At 34.2% G+C, this 17,582-nt stretch overlaps 1 protein-coding gene across 6 annotated transcripts in view; it reads left to right on the top strand.

The window, feature by feature from the left end:
- The window catches only part of Frmd5 (FERM domain containing), a 104,100-nt gene that overhangs the window by 75,330 nt on the left and 11,188 nt on the right, over nucleotides 1-17,582 (top strand). For 3 of the 6 annotated variants that reach the window (XM_069844148.1, XM_069844152.1, XM_069844147.1), the window contains exons 5-10: nucleotides 3,607-3,818; nucleotides 5,355-5,507; nucleotides 5,895-5,909; nucleotides 9,411-9,499; nucleotides 10,733-10,968; nucleotides 15,393-15,596. In XM_069844148.1, the coding sequence (XP_069700249.1) occupies nucleotides 3,607-3,818; nucleotides 5,355-5,507; nucleotides 5,895-5,909; nucleotides 9,411-9,499; nucleotides 10,733-10,968; nucleotides 15,393-15,596 (909 nt within the window). The remainder of the gene's footprint in view (nucleotides 1-3,606; nucleotides 3,819-5,354; nucleotides 5,508-5,894; nucleotides 5,910-9,410; nucleotides 9,500-10,732; nucleotides 10,969-15,392; nucleotides 15,597-17,582) is intronic. The other 3 variants (XM_069844149.1, XM_069844150.1, XM_069844151.1) reach the window with 3 other exon arrangements.

Consider the following 17,582-nt stretch of genomic DNA (forward strand, 5'->3'; position numbering starts at 1 on the left):
CTTATGAATTTATTAGGAGTGCACGCGAATGGAAAGAAAATTAATCTTTTATAAAAGAAATCTATAAAATGAATAATGCGAAGTAATAATGAGCAGCAGTCCCTGACTGAAGCAAGTAACTGTTTGTATTGTCTATGAATGCATGTAATTCTCTCTTCCATAAAGACCTGTACTTGTTTGTATATATTAAATATTAAAACGAAATAATAATTTACCTCCAAGTAGATGTACTTTACAAGGATACAATTCAGAACTTCGTGAAAGAAGTACAACAAAAGAAAGTTTTTTTTTTTACAGAACAATAAATAAGTGCTAATTTAAGAAGGATTTGATGATTTTAGAATAAATCTCCAAAATTCTCCCCCTAAATCTTTACCATCCCTAAAATTTTATGACAAATATTTTATTTATGGGCGATTTTTTTCTTTGAAATATTGACTCGAAATTGATATTTGCGAGTTCTTTGCACCAACGAACGAACAGTTTCTAATATCGAAATGGGGTGAAGGTACTAGCTTGTTAGGGTCTTAAGAGTCTGTGTTTTAGAGATGAAATATTATTACATATTTTTTACGTTGGAACTAAAAATAAAAACAATGTTCCAAAAAAGAAATTTATGAACAACATGATGTGCACTAAATAACATGTTATGATACTACTATTCTGAAGTGCAACATACAGTGGGAACAACAAGTCTAATTTATTTATATTCTCGTATTTGCAGAATAAGAACAGTGAGAAATACAGGGTTAGTTATAGTAAGTATAGATTGCAGGAATTGAATTTGGAGATACGTATAGAGAGAGGTCTCTTTCTTCAGGTATTTTAAACTAAAGTCGAAAGATACTTCCTTAACATTTTTGGAAACTGATGTAACTCAGATGAAGGTCTTCTGATCTGATTCGAATTTCACTTGGGCTGATTACTTTATTGGATTTTTTCCGATTCAAATTTCATTTGGGCTGATTACTTTATTTAATTTTTTCCGATTCAAATTTCATTTGGGCTGATTACTTTATTGAATTTTTTCTGATTCAAATTTCATTTGGGCTGATTACTTTATTGGATTTTTTCCGATTCAAATTTCACTTGGACTGGTTACTTTATTGGATTTTTTCCGATTCAAATTTCACTTGGGCTAGTTACTTTATTGGATTTTTTCTGATTCAAATTTCATTTGGGCTGATTACTTTATTGAATTTTTTCTGATTCAAATTTCACTTGGGCCGGTTACTTTATTGGATTTTTTCCGATTCAAATTTCACTTGGGCTGGTTACTTTATTGGATTTTTTTCCGATTCAAATTTAATTTGGGCTGATTACTTTATTGAATTTTTCCCTCCTTCCAAGGTTTTTCCCACCTGTTAGACAAATGCTAGGTAATCCCATGGTGAACCCCCTTGGTCTCATCTTGTGAAATACCATTACGCCAGCACCAATTCCTCAGACTCTATATAACTTTGCAGTTGATACAGCAATGTTAAATAATTGATTAAAAACTTAACGTTCTGGAAAACAATATGATCTAGTTGACGACACTAATGTACATATAAAGCAAGAGCGTTGAAAGTAGTTGTTATAGTTGTTCTGGTTGTTTAGCTGTCAGTTAGGTATGAAACAGATGTCATTTTCCAATTTAATATCATCATTGCATCATCACCGGAAGATGAAGAGAAATGTTTTGAGTATTGTCACAGTGATGGCTTTGCATACTAAACGTTCTGAACTGAGATTAAAATGGGGTTAGTAAACGTTTTAAATTTAGTATTTCTGGTCAATAGTTCTTATTATGAACTTGTTAGTTATAAACTTATAATTATCCTGTTATTGAATAATCATAATCATTTTGTTCTTTGTCTTCTTATGTCTATTACCATCTTGTTTTTTTTTTTTCATATTGGTTTATAATTAATAATTTATTTCAGAAGTCGCCTTTTATTCATTCTTTTATGCGGTCTAGGCATTGTTTTTATAATTCTCGACTTTAATTTTAATTTTGAAAGAAAACATTTTCACTTTGTTTCAGTTTGTAATTTCCAATATTGATTAATCTCATTTTGGCTTCTCTGTCTGTCATTCATTCTTAGTTTTTTGCCCAAGGGCGGATCCTTCACTGCAGACCCAGCATTCTGTAATATCCCCTCTTTTCTGCCTTCCTCTTAGTCCTCGCATATGATCCATATATCTTAACATTTTGTATCATCTGCTTCTGCCCCGAACTTTTTTTCCCATTCACCATTCCTTCCAGTGCATTCTTCAATAGGCAGTTTTCTTCTTAGTCAGCTGATCCAGCCAATTTCTTTTTCTCTTCCTGATGATTTTCAATATTACTCTTTCTTCATCCATCCATTTTAGCACAGCTTCATTTCTTATTTTCTCCATCCATTTCACACGTACCATTCTTCTCCATATCCCATTTCAAATAATTCCAGCCATTTCTCTTCACTTCGTCATAATATCAATGTTTCTGCCTCTTACAATACCACATAAAGTACTTCACTAGTCTCTTCCTTAGTTCTTTTTCCAATCTCTGCTTGTGGCCTACTCTTTTTCTTCTTCCATTGTCTTAAGTTTTCTGCCCCACGTGACTCACAGAGTAGTATATTATTTTAATGTACCGAAGTACATATGATATTTCCATGCAGATATTCTGCGTCATCATGCGATGAAAGAGTAATGGAACGGAGAAAAATTCTCTCCAGCACCAGGATTTGAACCCAGGTTTTCAGCTCTATGTGCTGATGCTTTATCCACTAAGCCACACCGGATACCCATCCCAGTGTCGGACAGAATCGTCTCAGTTTAAATTCCAACTCTTGGGTTCCCTCTAGTGGCCGCCCTCTGCATTACGTCATAGATGTCTATGAACGTAGGACTGAAGTCCACACATGTGCTGAGGTGCACTCGTTATGAGTGACTAGTTGGCCGGGATCCAATGGAATAAGCGCCGTCTTAAATCACGAAGTGATTTACGTATATCATATATATTATTTTAATGTACCGAAGTACATATGATATTTCCATGCAGATATTCTGCATCATCATACGATGAAAGAGTAATGGAACGGAGAAAAATTCTCTCCGGTACCGGGATTTGAACCCAGGTTTTCAGCTCTACGTGCTGATGCTTTATCCACTAAGCCACACCGGATACCCATCACAGAGTAGTGCCATCTTTCATCGTATGACAGAGTAGTGCCATCATTTTATAAAACTTTAATTATTTCTTAAATATTTTATCATTCTGTTTATAGTACCACATATGCTAAAATAACTAGCTTGTTAAAACAATTTATCATTAATTAATTTTGATCAATTTGGAATATTCTGTAGAATGTTTAGATTATATTTGAATTATAATGTTTATTATTTTTTGCACTATATTTATTGTTTGATACAATATTGTAACCATCTGCAGATAGATGTGGTTTCATAAAATTAGCTGAGTTCCATTTGTGAATAATATCAAACATTGAAAACTTTATTCTTATTGTTGTACAGAATCTGTCATTGGGTAAAAGAATGAGTAAACTTTAGTCCATGCCTCGAATTGAATGCATTATGCTGTTTCTTTATCGTGATTGACAATGTATGTGAATGTTTCAGCTGAACTGGGGGATTATGATCCAGAGGAGCATGAGGAGAATTATGTGTCAGAGTTCAAGCTTTTGCTGAAACAGACACCAGAGATAGAAGAGAAGATGATGGAGATCCATCAGACACAGCTCAAGGGACAGACACCAGCACAAGTAGAGAATAACTTTTTACGTAAAGCCTGCCAATTGGACACATATGGTGTTGATCCTCACCCTGTCAAGGTAATCAATCAGCCCTTTTTTGGATAGAAAAATAATATTTTTCAAAATAGAATTTAGGCTAATTTCAGAGGAAAGGTTGCTCTCCCTTCCTCACCAAACCTAACCTATATTAAATAGACCTAACCTATCCTAGCCTAATCTAGTTTAGGTTGGGTTTATGTTTAGTGAGGACTTTTTTTTTTTAATTACAGAATTTAACTGAAGCCAAATAAAAATTAATTAATTTGATATTCCGTTACATAGGTACTTGGGTATTTCTGAATGGTAATTGTTATCGTATGTGTGTGTAAATGATGTTAGAGTTGATATGTATAATGTATTGTGGCTTTTAAATAGGAAAGTAAACCGAAACTAGAATTATATAAGTGTGCATCAAGGTAAAATAAAAATTATGCATTGAAATATAAATAATTTTTTAAACATTAAAACTGCAGAAGAATTAGATAGGTTAGAATAGATAAATGGGTAACATTGGTATACATTAGATAAGTATGATAGGTTTCTGGGGTAAAATATATACAACATGTACTGTAGGTAACGGGTAACATGCCGTATGTTAAGTATGATTAGTGGAAAAGGTTGGTTAAGTAAATTATGTTCAATAAGTAAGTAGAGAGATTGATATGTAGACCTCGAATACCCCACACCCTTGAATAAACCACCCACACCACTTTTGAAAAGGGGGAAAAGAAAAAACTACAGAAATAAAGTTTTTATCAAATGTATTCACGATAAATTAAAAACAAACACAAATACATTTCAGGTAACAATAAATTTTATCCTGGAACAGGGCGCATTTCAAACCCACACACTGCATGCTTAATTGGCTGTTTATACGATATCGTGCGATATTAAAAACATGATACTACGTAGTTTGTTATAATAAATACCTGTCATCACTACTAACTTCTTCATTCTGCGCTGTTTTGGTCATTATTGTCGTCATCGTCATCGCCCAGGCATTTGTCTTCACTTCCACTTCTCTAAACATGTCCTCTGTTCCGTCCAGCTGATAGGAGGTGCTACATTTTTTAAGCTCTTTTCAACGAGCAATATGCATACTCATACATGAAGACTCCATTCAAAATATAATTACACAAACTATATACTTAAAACACTTGAACTTGGGTTTGATGTACCACTAATCCAAACGCCATTTAACTATATTGTGCAGCCATAAACCACAAAAGAATAAATTAAAATCATCAGTACCAGTTGCAGAAGACACAGCCCTGCAGTATATATTGACTACACCCCAACTTTGGCTATTAGCAACAGCCATCTATAATGAACACCGATCAAAATACCCCTCATATCTCATGAAAAACAAAAACTGAATAGACTACAGTGGACTTTATGTTGTCAGCAAACAGCTGGATACATTAAGAAGATTTTATTTATTTATTTACTTATTTATTTATTTATTTTACATATAATGTAAGAATATAATAAACTATGTTGCGTGCAAGATTCTCCCATAAATGTGGAATATGAGTGACTGGTCCTGTTGTTTATCAAGTACATTACATGTTATAGGACCATCGAGGCAATCAGCTGTACCTGGGTATCAACCACTGTGGCATTCTGACCTTCCAGGGCTCCCGAAAGACTCACCATTTTAGATGGGCTGAAGTACAGAAAATCAACTATGAGGGGAAAATGTTCATTGTTCACCTTACGTACAATGAGGTGAGATTAGTTGAAGTCATTAAAATGTGAGAAGTTGCATTTATAGCCTTTTCTGCATAAAAATTCATCATCCAAAGTAGTGGACATTGAGAATTCAACCCCAAATTTCTTGAATAGAAAGTCACTGTTAATTTGCAGGTAGTCCATTTAGTTCAAATATAAATTGTACAGTTGTGTATCAAGAGTACGTCTTGTGATATTCATTCCATTGTCAAAGGGTTGATGAAGATTTAACAATATTTTATCGAAGCTCTATTCAGTTACTTCTGCATGGTTTGTTGAGTGTGGGGGGGGGGGGGAACCTCTAAATTGTTTGTAATTAAACACCGTCACTTTTCTTTCGAAATTAGTCATGTAATTCAAATTTATGTTATGCTGCTAATCCAGGATCCCAGAACGAAAGTGAGTATGTTGGCTGTAACACAGAAATGATATACCTTGATATAGATGACTTCATACCATGTGCCTGAGCCTGCCTCTTCTGTCCCTGTTTTTGTTTATCGTAATTACAAGCTAACAAATTATACTTGCTGTCAACTCGAGTGAACCCTCTTTTGGATTCACCATTTTGATGTTTTGTTGTTGCAACAAGAATAACCCGTTAGTCACATTGTAATTTCTTATAAACTAAAAGTGGTCGAAGAATTACAATTTTTTTATTAATAGTCTGTTCGAAAATATTGTATCATAAAAATATACATACAGAACTAGAATTCTAATACAGTGAAACAGTGTGATATAAAATATGTGAGAATGATAACACATTTATACACTAGTGAATAGGGAATTGTAATTGAGGGGTTTGCCAGGAGAAAGGCGGATAGATCTCTACGCCCTTCTTCGGGAAAACGGTTTAAAATGTAGTGAATAATTCGCTAATTATAGGAGCGAAATTTTGTTTTGATTGTACAGGGCTGCGTGCGTGCGTGATTTAGTCAGTCAGTCTACAAGTAGAGCTAGTGCTGCACTTTACCGCATACTGTACTGCATGCGTTTTCTCTTGGTAGAGACTAAGCAAATATATATAGTTCAATTTAGTCAGTCCAGTTGTTTCCTTTGACTGCTTTTTATGTTCATTATTGTCCTTGCTTTAAGAGTAAACAAACTTATGAAACTCGTAGATTCAGACAGAAATATTTTATGTTCTATAAAGAGATTTGTTACAGTATTCAGATTTTTGGGCTTATTGTTATCAGGATTATACAAAGAATAAATTTCATTTATTTATGTTCACACAAAATGGAGATTTCTTTTTCTGTTATATTCAGAGATTTTGCTTTGCGTACTTAATGTCTACTCAGTATATCTGAAATAATGTAAATTACTTTAGAAGTAGATAATAAAATGTCATAAAATGTATCTTTGTTTCAATTCCGTGTGAAATTTAAATCTGAAATCTACATTAAATCCCCTAAGCAAATCCTTATATGGATAAAGGACGTATAGACCGAAGTTTTATATGGTACAAATATAAGGAAATTTAATAATATAAATTGCTTAAATGCTACAAAACATTTATACTTGCTAAGATTTTTAATTTAATGTATAATTTTGTTCACTATCTGTATAACATTTTATTTAGATGCGTTTTAAAATCTTTGATTGCCTGTATCTCAATTCACCATATTGACGTATACGCCCTTTTTCCGGCAAACCCCTCAATTGCTAAATTTATATGAATTCCAGAAACACATGCACAATAATTCATTTAAATACAAGGTCAATAGAAATATACGACATCACTCACATCGTGATTTTGTACCTCGGTTTCTGTGAAGAATTGATTTTCTTTTGTGTCTTAGAAATTAGACATTCTTAGACCAAATTCCTCACACATCTTATCACTAAATAGTGTTGAAATGACAAGGTCTTGTATCATTTTGGAAATATCTTAACTGTCTTTCTCTCTCGAGATAACTTTAAAATTAGCATTGGTACTTGAGTCAGAATCTCTTTGTCATTCTGCCTAGAACATTAGATTGGAAGAGATTTCAAGCCTTTGCTATGATTGAGTAGAGAAGGAAATTTTGGGTCTTTCACCCATGTGTTGAGATAATGATCTTCCTGCCACTTTTGGTACTACCTACAGGTTCTATCATCAGGATTGTATCATCGAAGATCTGAAAAGATCGATTACAGTACTCTGTAAGTTCCATTAGGACTTAGTGCAAAGACAGACCCAATAGTGCGAGCAGATTCTCGGTGTTACAATTCTGATGAAGGAACCTGCAAGTAATTTTAAAATGTCGGAGAATTCCCTTCATCTCACAGTTGAAAAACCCAAAATTTTCTTCTAAGTTTCAATTTTTTTTAAGATGTAATTCTGAAAGATACATTTTATAATAGAGTTGTTATATATTTTCAATTTTATTAGAGTACAGGAGTTATACAGTATCAGCGTTGGGGAATAAAAACTTGTTCGTGCAGCAGGAATGAGACATATATATTTGCGATGTTGCAATTTATATTCCATTGAGCACAATGACCCAAAGTCATCCAAGTTTTGACTTTCTTTCCATCAGCTATGGTGTTTCCATAGTTATTAGTATTAGCTTCTAAAATGTTTTCTGTTATGAAAATCTTGATTCCACAAGCAAAAGCTTTTGACATCTTGCATATGAACAAGTGTTACACTTAGTGTTATGATATTGAATTTTAAAGTCTCGTACATGTTTACGATGAAAGAGTAATGGAACAGAGAAAAACTCTCTCCGGCGCCGGGATTTGAACCCGGGTTTTCAGCTCTATGTGCTGATGCTTTATCCACTAAACCACACCGGATACCCACCCCGGTGTCGGACAGAATTGTCTCAGTTTAAGTTCCAACTCTTGGGTTCCCTCTAGTGGCCGCCCTCTGCACTACGTCATAGATGTCTGTGAACGTAGGACTAAAGTCCACACATGTGCTGAGGTGCACTCGTTATGAGTGACTAGTTGGCCGGGATCCGACAGAATAAGCACCGTATGTACCGAAGTACATATGATATTTCCAGAGAGTTTTTCTCCGTTCCATTACTCTTTCATCGTATGATTACGCAGAATATCTGCATGGAAATATCATATGTACTTCGGTACATTAAAATGATATATCGTACATGTTTGTTTAATAATACCATTTACCATCTTCCGTTATAATATTTAATGCACATCTGAGCACTGCTTGAAAATAAAAAATAGAAAACTCAAAATAGATTTTCACTGTCACAATATCTAGATTAGAGTAGCATCTGCCTGCACAGAGATAATCTTCTCTGCTCTAGCTGTTACTGAGATTCTATTTTCATGTCTCCTACCTCTGTTTTGTGTATGAATGCATTTGAAGTACTTATATATTAGATCTTTGAACAACCATGTACTCAGGCTCTTTTAACAAATAACATGAACATACTATACTACTGTAATATAATTGAATCGGTGAGTTGGAAAAGGGGTCAAGTCCATCATTTTTCATACTGGCATTTATTGGTGATATCTGACTGCTATGTCTGTACGCATCGTTTAGTATAACTAGGAGTCATGTCCCGTCCACAGTAGTGTGCATTAGATTAGTATTGAGTTGGAGAAGGGGTCATGTCCAGAGTTTTTTGTCTCTCCTGAACAATTTACTTTTCAGGACATGGCCCCTTTTCCAACTCAACGATTCAATTTTACTTGATTGCCTTGAATTTTTTTTTTTTTACAAGTAAAATAAGTTAATATAATTTTAAGAACATATAAAACGAAATTTATTGTAATAGAGTTGAAATTTAGATATTTAAGGAAATTTAATTCATATAGCCAAAATTGAAGTGTTATTAATGCAAAGAATGATATCCTCTGTCCCATAAACAAGTTTATCTCTGTTCTTATTACGTGTAATGTTCTACTGTTATTGACATTGTATATGCATTGTGACTCTTCCAGAAGAAGCACACAGTGGGATTCAAGTGTCCGACGGGGGCAGCATGTCGACATGTGTGGCGCTGTGCGATTGAACAGATGCTGTTCTTCACGTAAGTTTGTTTGATCACACTCATGGCTTTGTGCAGATTAAGGTTTGATCTTGCATCTTGTTTCTGTGGCAAAGAGCTGTAGTTTATATGTAGAGCTTCACTTCATTACTTTGTTCTCTACAAATTTTTGTGGCCAGGCTTGAATTCGGACATTTTCTGCCAGATGAAGGGAAGACATTTATTCATGGAGTGAAGAAAGAAATTGACTTCTGGTATGAGTTATAAAGTTAAATGAATCTATTAAAAATAAGGTAATAAACTCAAGAAAATAACACTTGGACAGTAGTTTCTGGAAGAAATTATTTCAACAGAAGTTGTTTGTTTATAATTTTAATGCTGCAAAAGGATAATTCTGGGTTAAATTCATATAATGTCCACCTCAGAAATTCTCTGAAGTGTGCTATTTTTAAACTTTATTTCTAGCTTCGTAATATTAAGTTTTATTATTTGATCATTTTTAATTAACATACAAAATTAAAAATTCGACACATTTTTGTTGTTAGATAAAATTCTGTATGTATAAAAAATGATCATAAGTCAGCTCAATCTGTTTTAACTTATGCTACATAATTGTTTGAACTTATAAAATACTGTATCTCGTTAGCTTTACTAACCATAAGTGTGTGAAGCTAGTTTATATTTATTCGTTTTAATGCACTCAAATTTTATGATCATCCACCATATTACACATCAAACAAAGTACTATTCATTAATATTATCTTAAATTTTTTGAGAAAAGCAAATCACTTTGCAATTTGTAAACAGAAATATTTTCCCTTGAGACATTTTAAACTTGCATTAATCCATTTTGGTCATTTTTGGAACTTTTTTTTACCATTATTAATCAACCTTCCTTACAGTTATGAACAAAAACAGTCTATTTCACTAAAATTTCGTTGACAGTGAAATTAGTAAACATTTTGTGTAAGAGGTAATTGTGATTTAATTAATTTTTCTTATATACCATTGAGGTTCCCATAAAACAACAGCCCAAGTTTAGAAAACTAAATTTTACAGGGGAAGGTTTTATTTGAATTATTCATTTTTTGGGTACATTTTATTAACAAGTTCTATGTTATAGTTTTACATAATCAAACTCCTTATACTGTCAAGTTTTTTTATGTTTGTGTGTTTGTTGGATACAGTATAATTAAGGCCCTCGGGCACCGTAGTGTACACTTTGGGAACCAGTGCCATATATGCTTACTGTCTTTCTTTAATGTTTTATCATAGGTTACCATCAAGTTCAGAGGCTCCAACAGTCGTGACTGGAGGTAGTTTCTTCTCGTGGGGAACCAAGTTTCGATATTCAGGTCGTGTTGAGCGAGAGATATTGGAAGATATTGGACCACTTCGAAGGGAAGAACCTGCCATTAATCGCAGTTTTCGATCATCGAGTCTCCGCCGTAAGGCTTCATCTGTACCTGCCACGCCTTCAACCCCTGTCGGATCCGAACTGGGTGAGATTAGTAAGGGAGTGTTCCATCACTTGTTATGCAGCATGCAGGGGTTCTGGCTTGTCTGTTTTGCATGTATTGTGATAGTTTTTAATGCCTTGTTAAAGTGGAAAATAAAATGGTGTTATAAAGATAACCGATACTTTTTCTTTAAACATTTTAAGTGTTTCACAACTAATATGTTTTTTTTTCCCCTGTTACCAATGATATTTCCGTTAGTAATTCCTATCGAGCTATCATTTACAAGACATACAAAAATGAAATGCACTGTGTACCCGAATAACATTATAAAATGTTATTTTCTGCTTTGGACACAAATATATTTTATACCCAAAAATTAAGATGTTTGACTTCAATTATGAATTGTACTGTGTAAGTAGATGTGCATGATCAGAGACCCAGAGCACATATACACAAGATAGCACGTAATTGGGTTATTGAAATTCAGTCTATTTGGTTTGTTGTCGGAACTCATTCCGAAACTGACTTGAAAAACTGCAAGAAAAATGTTAATGTGCTCTGAATAATAAATCAGTATTATAGAAATTTATTCTTATTAATTGTTAACCTAATTTTCTTTTACGAGTTTCAAAACGTTACAGTTAGCAAAGAGATTAGATAGCTAAATGGAAGAACAGTTACCAAAGATGTAGATAGGTAGCTAAATGAAAGAACAGTTAGCAAAGAGGTAGATAGGTAACTACATGAAAGAAATTCTTCATTTTTTTTTTATAAATAAAGTAATCAATTGTAAACCAGTCATATGACTTACAACAAATTTAATACTAAAACAGTTTACATTACATACATTTATTGTGTAAACATTTTCGCCTTTGTGGGATCTTCAGACATAGGGTGATACAATATCAAGTAAGATTTAAAAACTGCATAAATGTACATCGGAACATACAGTATGTGTGATGAAGTTATATAGGCTATCTAAAATGTGTTGTATTATGTATTTACAAATTAATCGCAAATAAGTTCATAGTGTTCATTGTCAAATTGCATAAAATACTTATATAAATATACTTAATTGTGTTTGTATAAATTAATTATAAAAATGATCGCTGTGTATACACTGGATATTAAAATTAGCAATGCCACAAAGGCAAAAACGTTTACACAAGAAATTAAAATTGGTTTATCTGATTCTCTGAAATATGAATTGCAAAATCTTCCATTTTTATTTTTTTATAACAAAGAAAATGAACTAACCGCAAATGATTTGTTTTTCTTTTAATTTTATTTCCTACCCAACCGTAAATGAAATGTAGAAAATTTTAAATGTATGGCTTTATTTTAACAATGTGTTTTAACAGTAATAATTGTAATTTAGATCTTACATTTCATTGTAAATGGGATAATTTTTCTTTTTAACAATAATAATGAAATTTAAAATGGTTTAGCAAAAAGCATTAAGGAATTGATTTTAAATAACAATAACAACTACATTTAAATACTAAGCTGTATGAATCACTGAGACCACCAGATGGAGAGGCAAGCATTATCCAGCCTTTTGGTCTCGCTTTATGCAGGTGCCATTTCACAATACTAACAAAGAATGTTATTGTGTGAATCGCACTATAGAACCATTTCCATGTCCCTCTTTCTGATCGCAATCACAGTATTAGTTTTACAGCACCTTTGTCAATCAGCACTATTATTATTTATTACAACTGCTAACATGATAGATTCATGACCTGCAGATATGTGTACTTGAAAGTTATTTATGGAAAGGTTGGACAAAATTCTTCCACAACTGTAATTTTGTTCTAGGAGAGATTTCTGAAAGAAGAATATTTTATCAATGTGCAATTGTCTGTGTAATACAGCATATTTTATCAACGTGCAATTGTCTGTGTAGTACAGCATCTTCAATGCATGACAGTACAATCCAGTGATAGAACGTGTGGATGACAACATTGTTATTTATAAAAAAACATTTTGGTCACTTTATGGAGTCATACAGTAATCTTCTAATCTAACAATTCTATAGGATTACTACTGCTTTATCGAAAGTATTAAAAAATCTTTGTTTGGAGATTTCTGTTACAAATGAAATACTAAGTTCCTTTATTAATTACGAAATAACATTTAACTAGTGAATGCTGCTTTTTATGCTGCAATGTCGTCGTCGTTTTCTAATGCCAGGCGTTTGACAATAAAGTCATTTGACTTCTTGCACTCCAATATTTTTCAAAGAGATTATCATGGTCAGCCACTGAAGCACAGATTTTGAGGTGTTCCGAATCCATTTCTTGGTTTGAGTTGCACAATAGGCAGTTAGGGGACTGATATATTCCAATTCTATGCAGGTGTTTGGCCAAAAAATCACGGCCTGTTGCCAATCTAAATGCAGCTACAGACGATTTTCGTGGTAAATCGGGAATTAACTTGGATTATGATGCAGAGAGTTTCATTTTTTCCCTTGAGATTGTGTTATCAAATTTTGTTTGTTGAAGTCTAAGTAGGTAGATTTAATAAATCTTTTCACAGAGTAATACGTAGATTTAGTAACAGGTCTGTAAAAAGCAGTGCTGCCCTTCTCTGCAATGAACTAGAGTAAAGTGATTATTTTGTTGAATAAAATGTTTCCTTTTCTCGTATTTTATTTAGTCTACCAAAACGTGGAAAATTATATTTGGTGCAGTACTAGAATGAGATAGCATTAGTGAAATGACAACAAAAACGTGTTTTGTGTGCTTGCATGTGAATTGTTGGTGATATAGCATTGCCAGTTTTTATTGTGTTTGTTACTGAAATATCTGTGCATTGTGGTAGTTTCAGGACTATATTTCACCAGTATTTACCTGCATGTTTGTCATGTTTATTGTTCCACTAACATGAATTCGATGTACATTTTACTGAAAAAGTCTTTTCACTTCTAGGAGCTTAGAAGTAAACCTGGAAACAAAAATTAGGTAGGCATATTACAACCATAAATGTAACACAAAAAGCCAAAGGGTGATATTATGCTACTTGCAATAGGGATTTTGATAGTAAGATGTATTATAATATCTGAATGTGTGGTTGTTAGTTTATGCCTGTTTTTCTAAAGATGGGACATGACATTAGTTCTGAGTTCTGAAAAAGAACTGAATATAACATAGCACGGAAGACCTGTTGCTATGGTAGCAATGACTGAGTTGTCAATGTTACATTTATGCTACGTGGTGAGTGTTCAATTGTCATATTGTGTCATATGCAAAGAATATGGAATAAATAGTTACATTTTTCTTTATCTTATGTATCACAGTTCTCTATAAAACATCAAATATTATATATAATATTGTAAGTAGTAATGTTTTAACATCAGCTGATTGTGTAGTCGCCCATATTGGCAACATAATCCTGTTGTTCCAAGCTCGATCACTAACTGTCATGTCTTATCTTTTTGAAAAAAAAACAGTGGAAGTGAAAGATCTTGGATATAATATATTAATGTGTAAATAAAATAAATACAGCAAAAATGCTAAACATAATGTTTTGGTCTCAAATCATTGGTAGTGTGATTATTACAATATTATCAAGCTGTGATATTATGACAAAGTAAAACACAACCGACAAGTAAAAAAGAATATGTATACTGTTTTCGCTGTAAGAAAAATCCTAATGTAAACACAAGCACGTTACTGTCATACTCGTGATTGGCTCACAGTCGAAACACTCACACGACACAGGAAAATATAGTCCATATTTGGAAACTATCATCTTGTATTATTTGAAAATCAAAAAATTGAATTCTGGTTGTCAAATGCAATGAAACATGTAACTTCACTCATATCTAAAACGATATGTAAAAGAAAAGATACTTTTATATTTTGTTATGTACTGTGAACGCGGATGAATAAAAATAGTAATACCGAGGTAGTCTGTTCTTGTAACAAGCTGGCGTCACTTGAGCTCGTAGTTGTTCACATAAGCACGTGGTACTGAAGTATGGCTTCTGCATTCTCGGTGTGTGGTTATTAAACATAAGAGTGGAAACCCTCTCATAAGCGGAGAAAAAGAAATAGTCTTAAATGTATATAATAAGTTATGTGAGTTTTAATCACAGTAATTGTAAAGTAAATGTCTCCTAGGCAAATGGATGCATAGTAGTGAGGTCAGGCCTACTTGACGAGTAACGGGAAATGTTTAACATGAAACAGAATGTACAACAGTAGGCGGGAACATGTACTGAGAATCTATGGCGCCAAACAGCAGCCAATGAAGCCTCACTTCAGTCACGTGCTATTGTTTACATTAGGATTTTTCTTACAGCGAAAAGATTATATATATTTATCATAATAATTATTTGTATCAAATTTTGTGGCATGTTTGAGCTGACTTTCTGTTGCAAACGAAACTTTTATGTGCATATTTTCATGAGACATTTCATGTCTTTCTAGTACGTTTTTTTATGACTGAAGATTTATAATGGCTTTTTGCAGGATATGGGAGCTTGCCTCGTGCCAACCACTCTGCACCTGTGTCAGACTCACGGCTGGATGGGGGCCTGCTGGTGGAAGCACCCCTTTCGTCGCCGTACATTCCTGACAACACACTGCCACTGCTGGAGACAGTGAGTGAAGACCAGGAAATGTGCAACAAGCATCGGGCACCCTCTGCTGCCACAGCTGCCACGCCCAGTGCAGGTATTCCATGGTTGACTGTTCTGAGACACCAGCAAGGCTGCTCTGCATCAGTGCCCAAAATATGTTTGCTGGTTTTGAGAAACAGTACTTTGCAGGCACACTACAAAATGTAACAAGTTCACCACCATCCATTTGTTGCAACACAAAAGTTTGTGACTATTTTCTTATCTGGGTATTAGTAGTTTGCACTTTCCCCAAGATTTTGGTAATGTGTGGCTAAAATGATACCTCAGTACTGTTGGCACACATGAGAGAACAATGGAATAAATATGTTAATTCTTTTCTTGAATTGTATTTTAAAATTTCATAGTCTGGGGAATATGTGAGTTATGAGTAGTCCTATAATTGTAAGCTTAGAAGAAAGAAGTCAGAAACTTATAGAAACATCTCATAGTCTACTTGTTCATATAGTTTTTCTCCCCCCCCCCCCCCCCCAACGCCATCAGGTTGTCATTTGACATTTCTGATCTCTTCTGGCACTGGTTTATTTGTAACCCACATCTGAGGTTGGGGCATCTGAAATGCGGAGTTATGCTTCTCCAATGATATATTATGAAGTGCCAGGAGAAGTCTTAAATCTAAGCCTAACCTAATTTCCAGACCATGGACGAACACAGGATCATTCCCCTTTTAAGAAAAAATATCTCTGTTCTAACCGGAAATCGAACCCGGGACCTCATGAAATGTAGTCAGAAGCTCTGACCATTAGCCTATTAGGCTGGTACGTTTAATAATTATGAATGCAGATAAAAAATTAAACATGCATTTCATCACATCAGAAAAATAAGACATGAAATTTTAAAAAGTATCAGTTACAGAAACTTTGTTTTCGATTTTGGACATCTTGTGCGGCTCGCCCCCCCTCCCCTCCCCCCCATAGTGCTTAATGCTTAACATTGTTTGCTTCCTGTCTAAAGTATCGCAAGTTCAAACATGGTTGAGAACGATGGAAATTTTCTTGAAAAATTCTAAAATGAAACATTCTCTGGGAAGAAAGTGGGTTCTATCTATCCACCCCTTCACCTCACTTGTATGAAGGAGAGTGCCGAAGACTTGCAATGCAGCCAAAGGCTTATTTGGCTTTACCACTCCTTTATGTGGTAATGGTTACTGGAGTTTGAATGGCCATTTTCTTATTGAACAACATTGAAATGGAGAGTGATGGTAGAATGATGGAGAGAAACGGGAGAAACCCCAAGAAAAGCCCTCAAGTTGCACTAAGTTTGTGGAATATAAAAGGACAATATAACATTTCACTGGTTAATATTGTAAACAAAATTCTCAAAAGAGTCATTGTATCGGCTGTCTACACTTGTTCTCAGGCATGAAAGTAGGAATTATGTGAAAATTTTTCAAGTGATATCTTAGCATCATGGATGTTGTAAGGTTCACTGCCTTGCACATCTCTGTACTGCCCGTGTCTCACATCCTGAACCGAGAGTTCCCTAGTGCTTATAACCACGCCTCTTAGGTCTGCTCGGACCGGCACGGCAGATGCAGCGTGGCGGCACGGCAGCATATTACATGTTCTGAAAACATTATCCTATGCCATTGCAGGAGTCTTTACTGTTTATATTACTGGAGACACTAATCGTGGTTACCACTATCGCTATTATCTCTGATGGCGATTTCCTAAAATGTATGTACACACTAGGCCATTCTTTGTTGAGTCTGACAACTGCTGAATTACCATAGAGCAACATTTCTCAAAGTATGTTCCGGGGTTCCGTGAGCCCTATGCGATTTTAAATTTTTATTTTATACTTTTTTACTTGGTTATTTAACGACAATGTATCAACTACTAGGTTATTTTGCATCGATAGGATTGATGATAGCGAAATAGTATTTGACGAGATAAGGTCGGGGATTCGCCAAAGATTACCTGACATTCGCCTTACGGTTGGGGAAAACCTCGAGGAAAAAATCCAACCAGATAATCAGCCCAAGTGTGAATCGAACCCGTGCTCGAGCGCAACTCAGGATCGA

The sequence above is a fragment of the Periplaneta americana genome, chromosome 13 (assembly GCF_040183065.1).
Source record: "Periplaneta americana isolate PAMFEO1 chromosome 13, P.americana_PAMFEO1_priV1, whole genome shotgun sequence".
NCBI lineage: Eukaryota > Metazoa > Arthropoda > Insecta > Blattodea > Blattidae > Periplaneta > Periplaneta americana.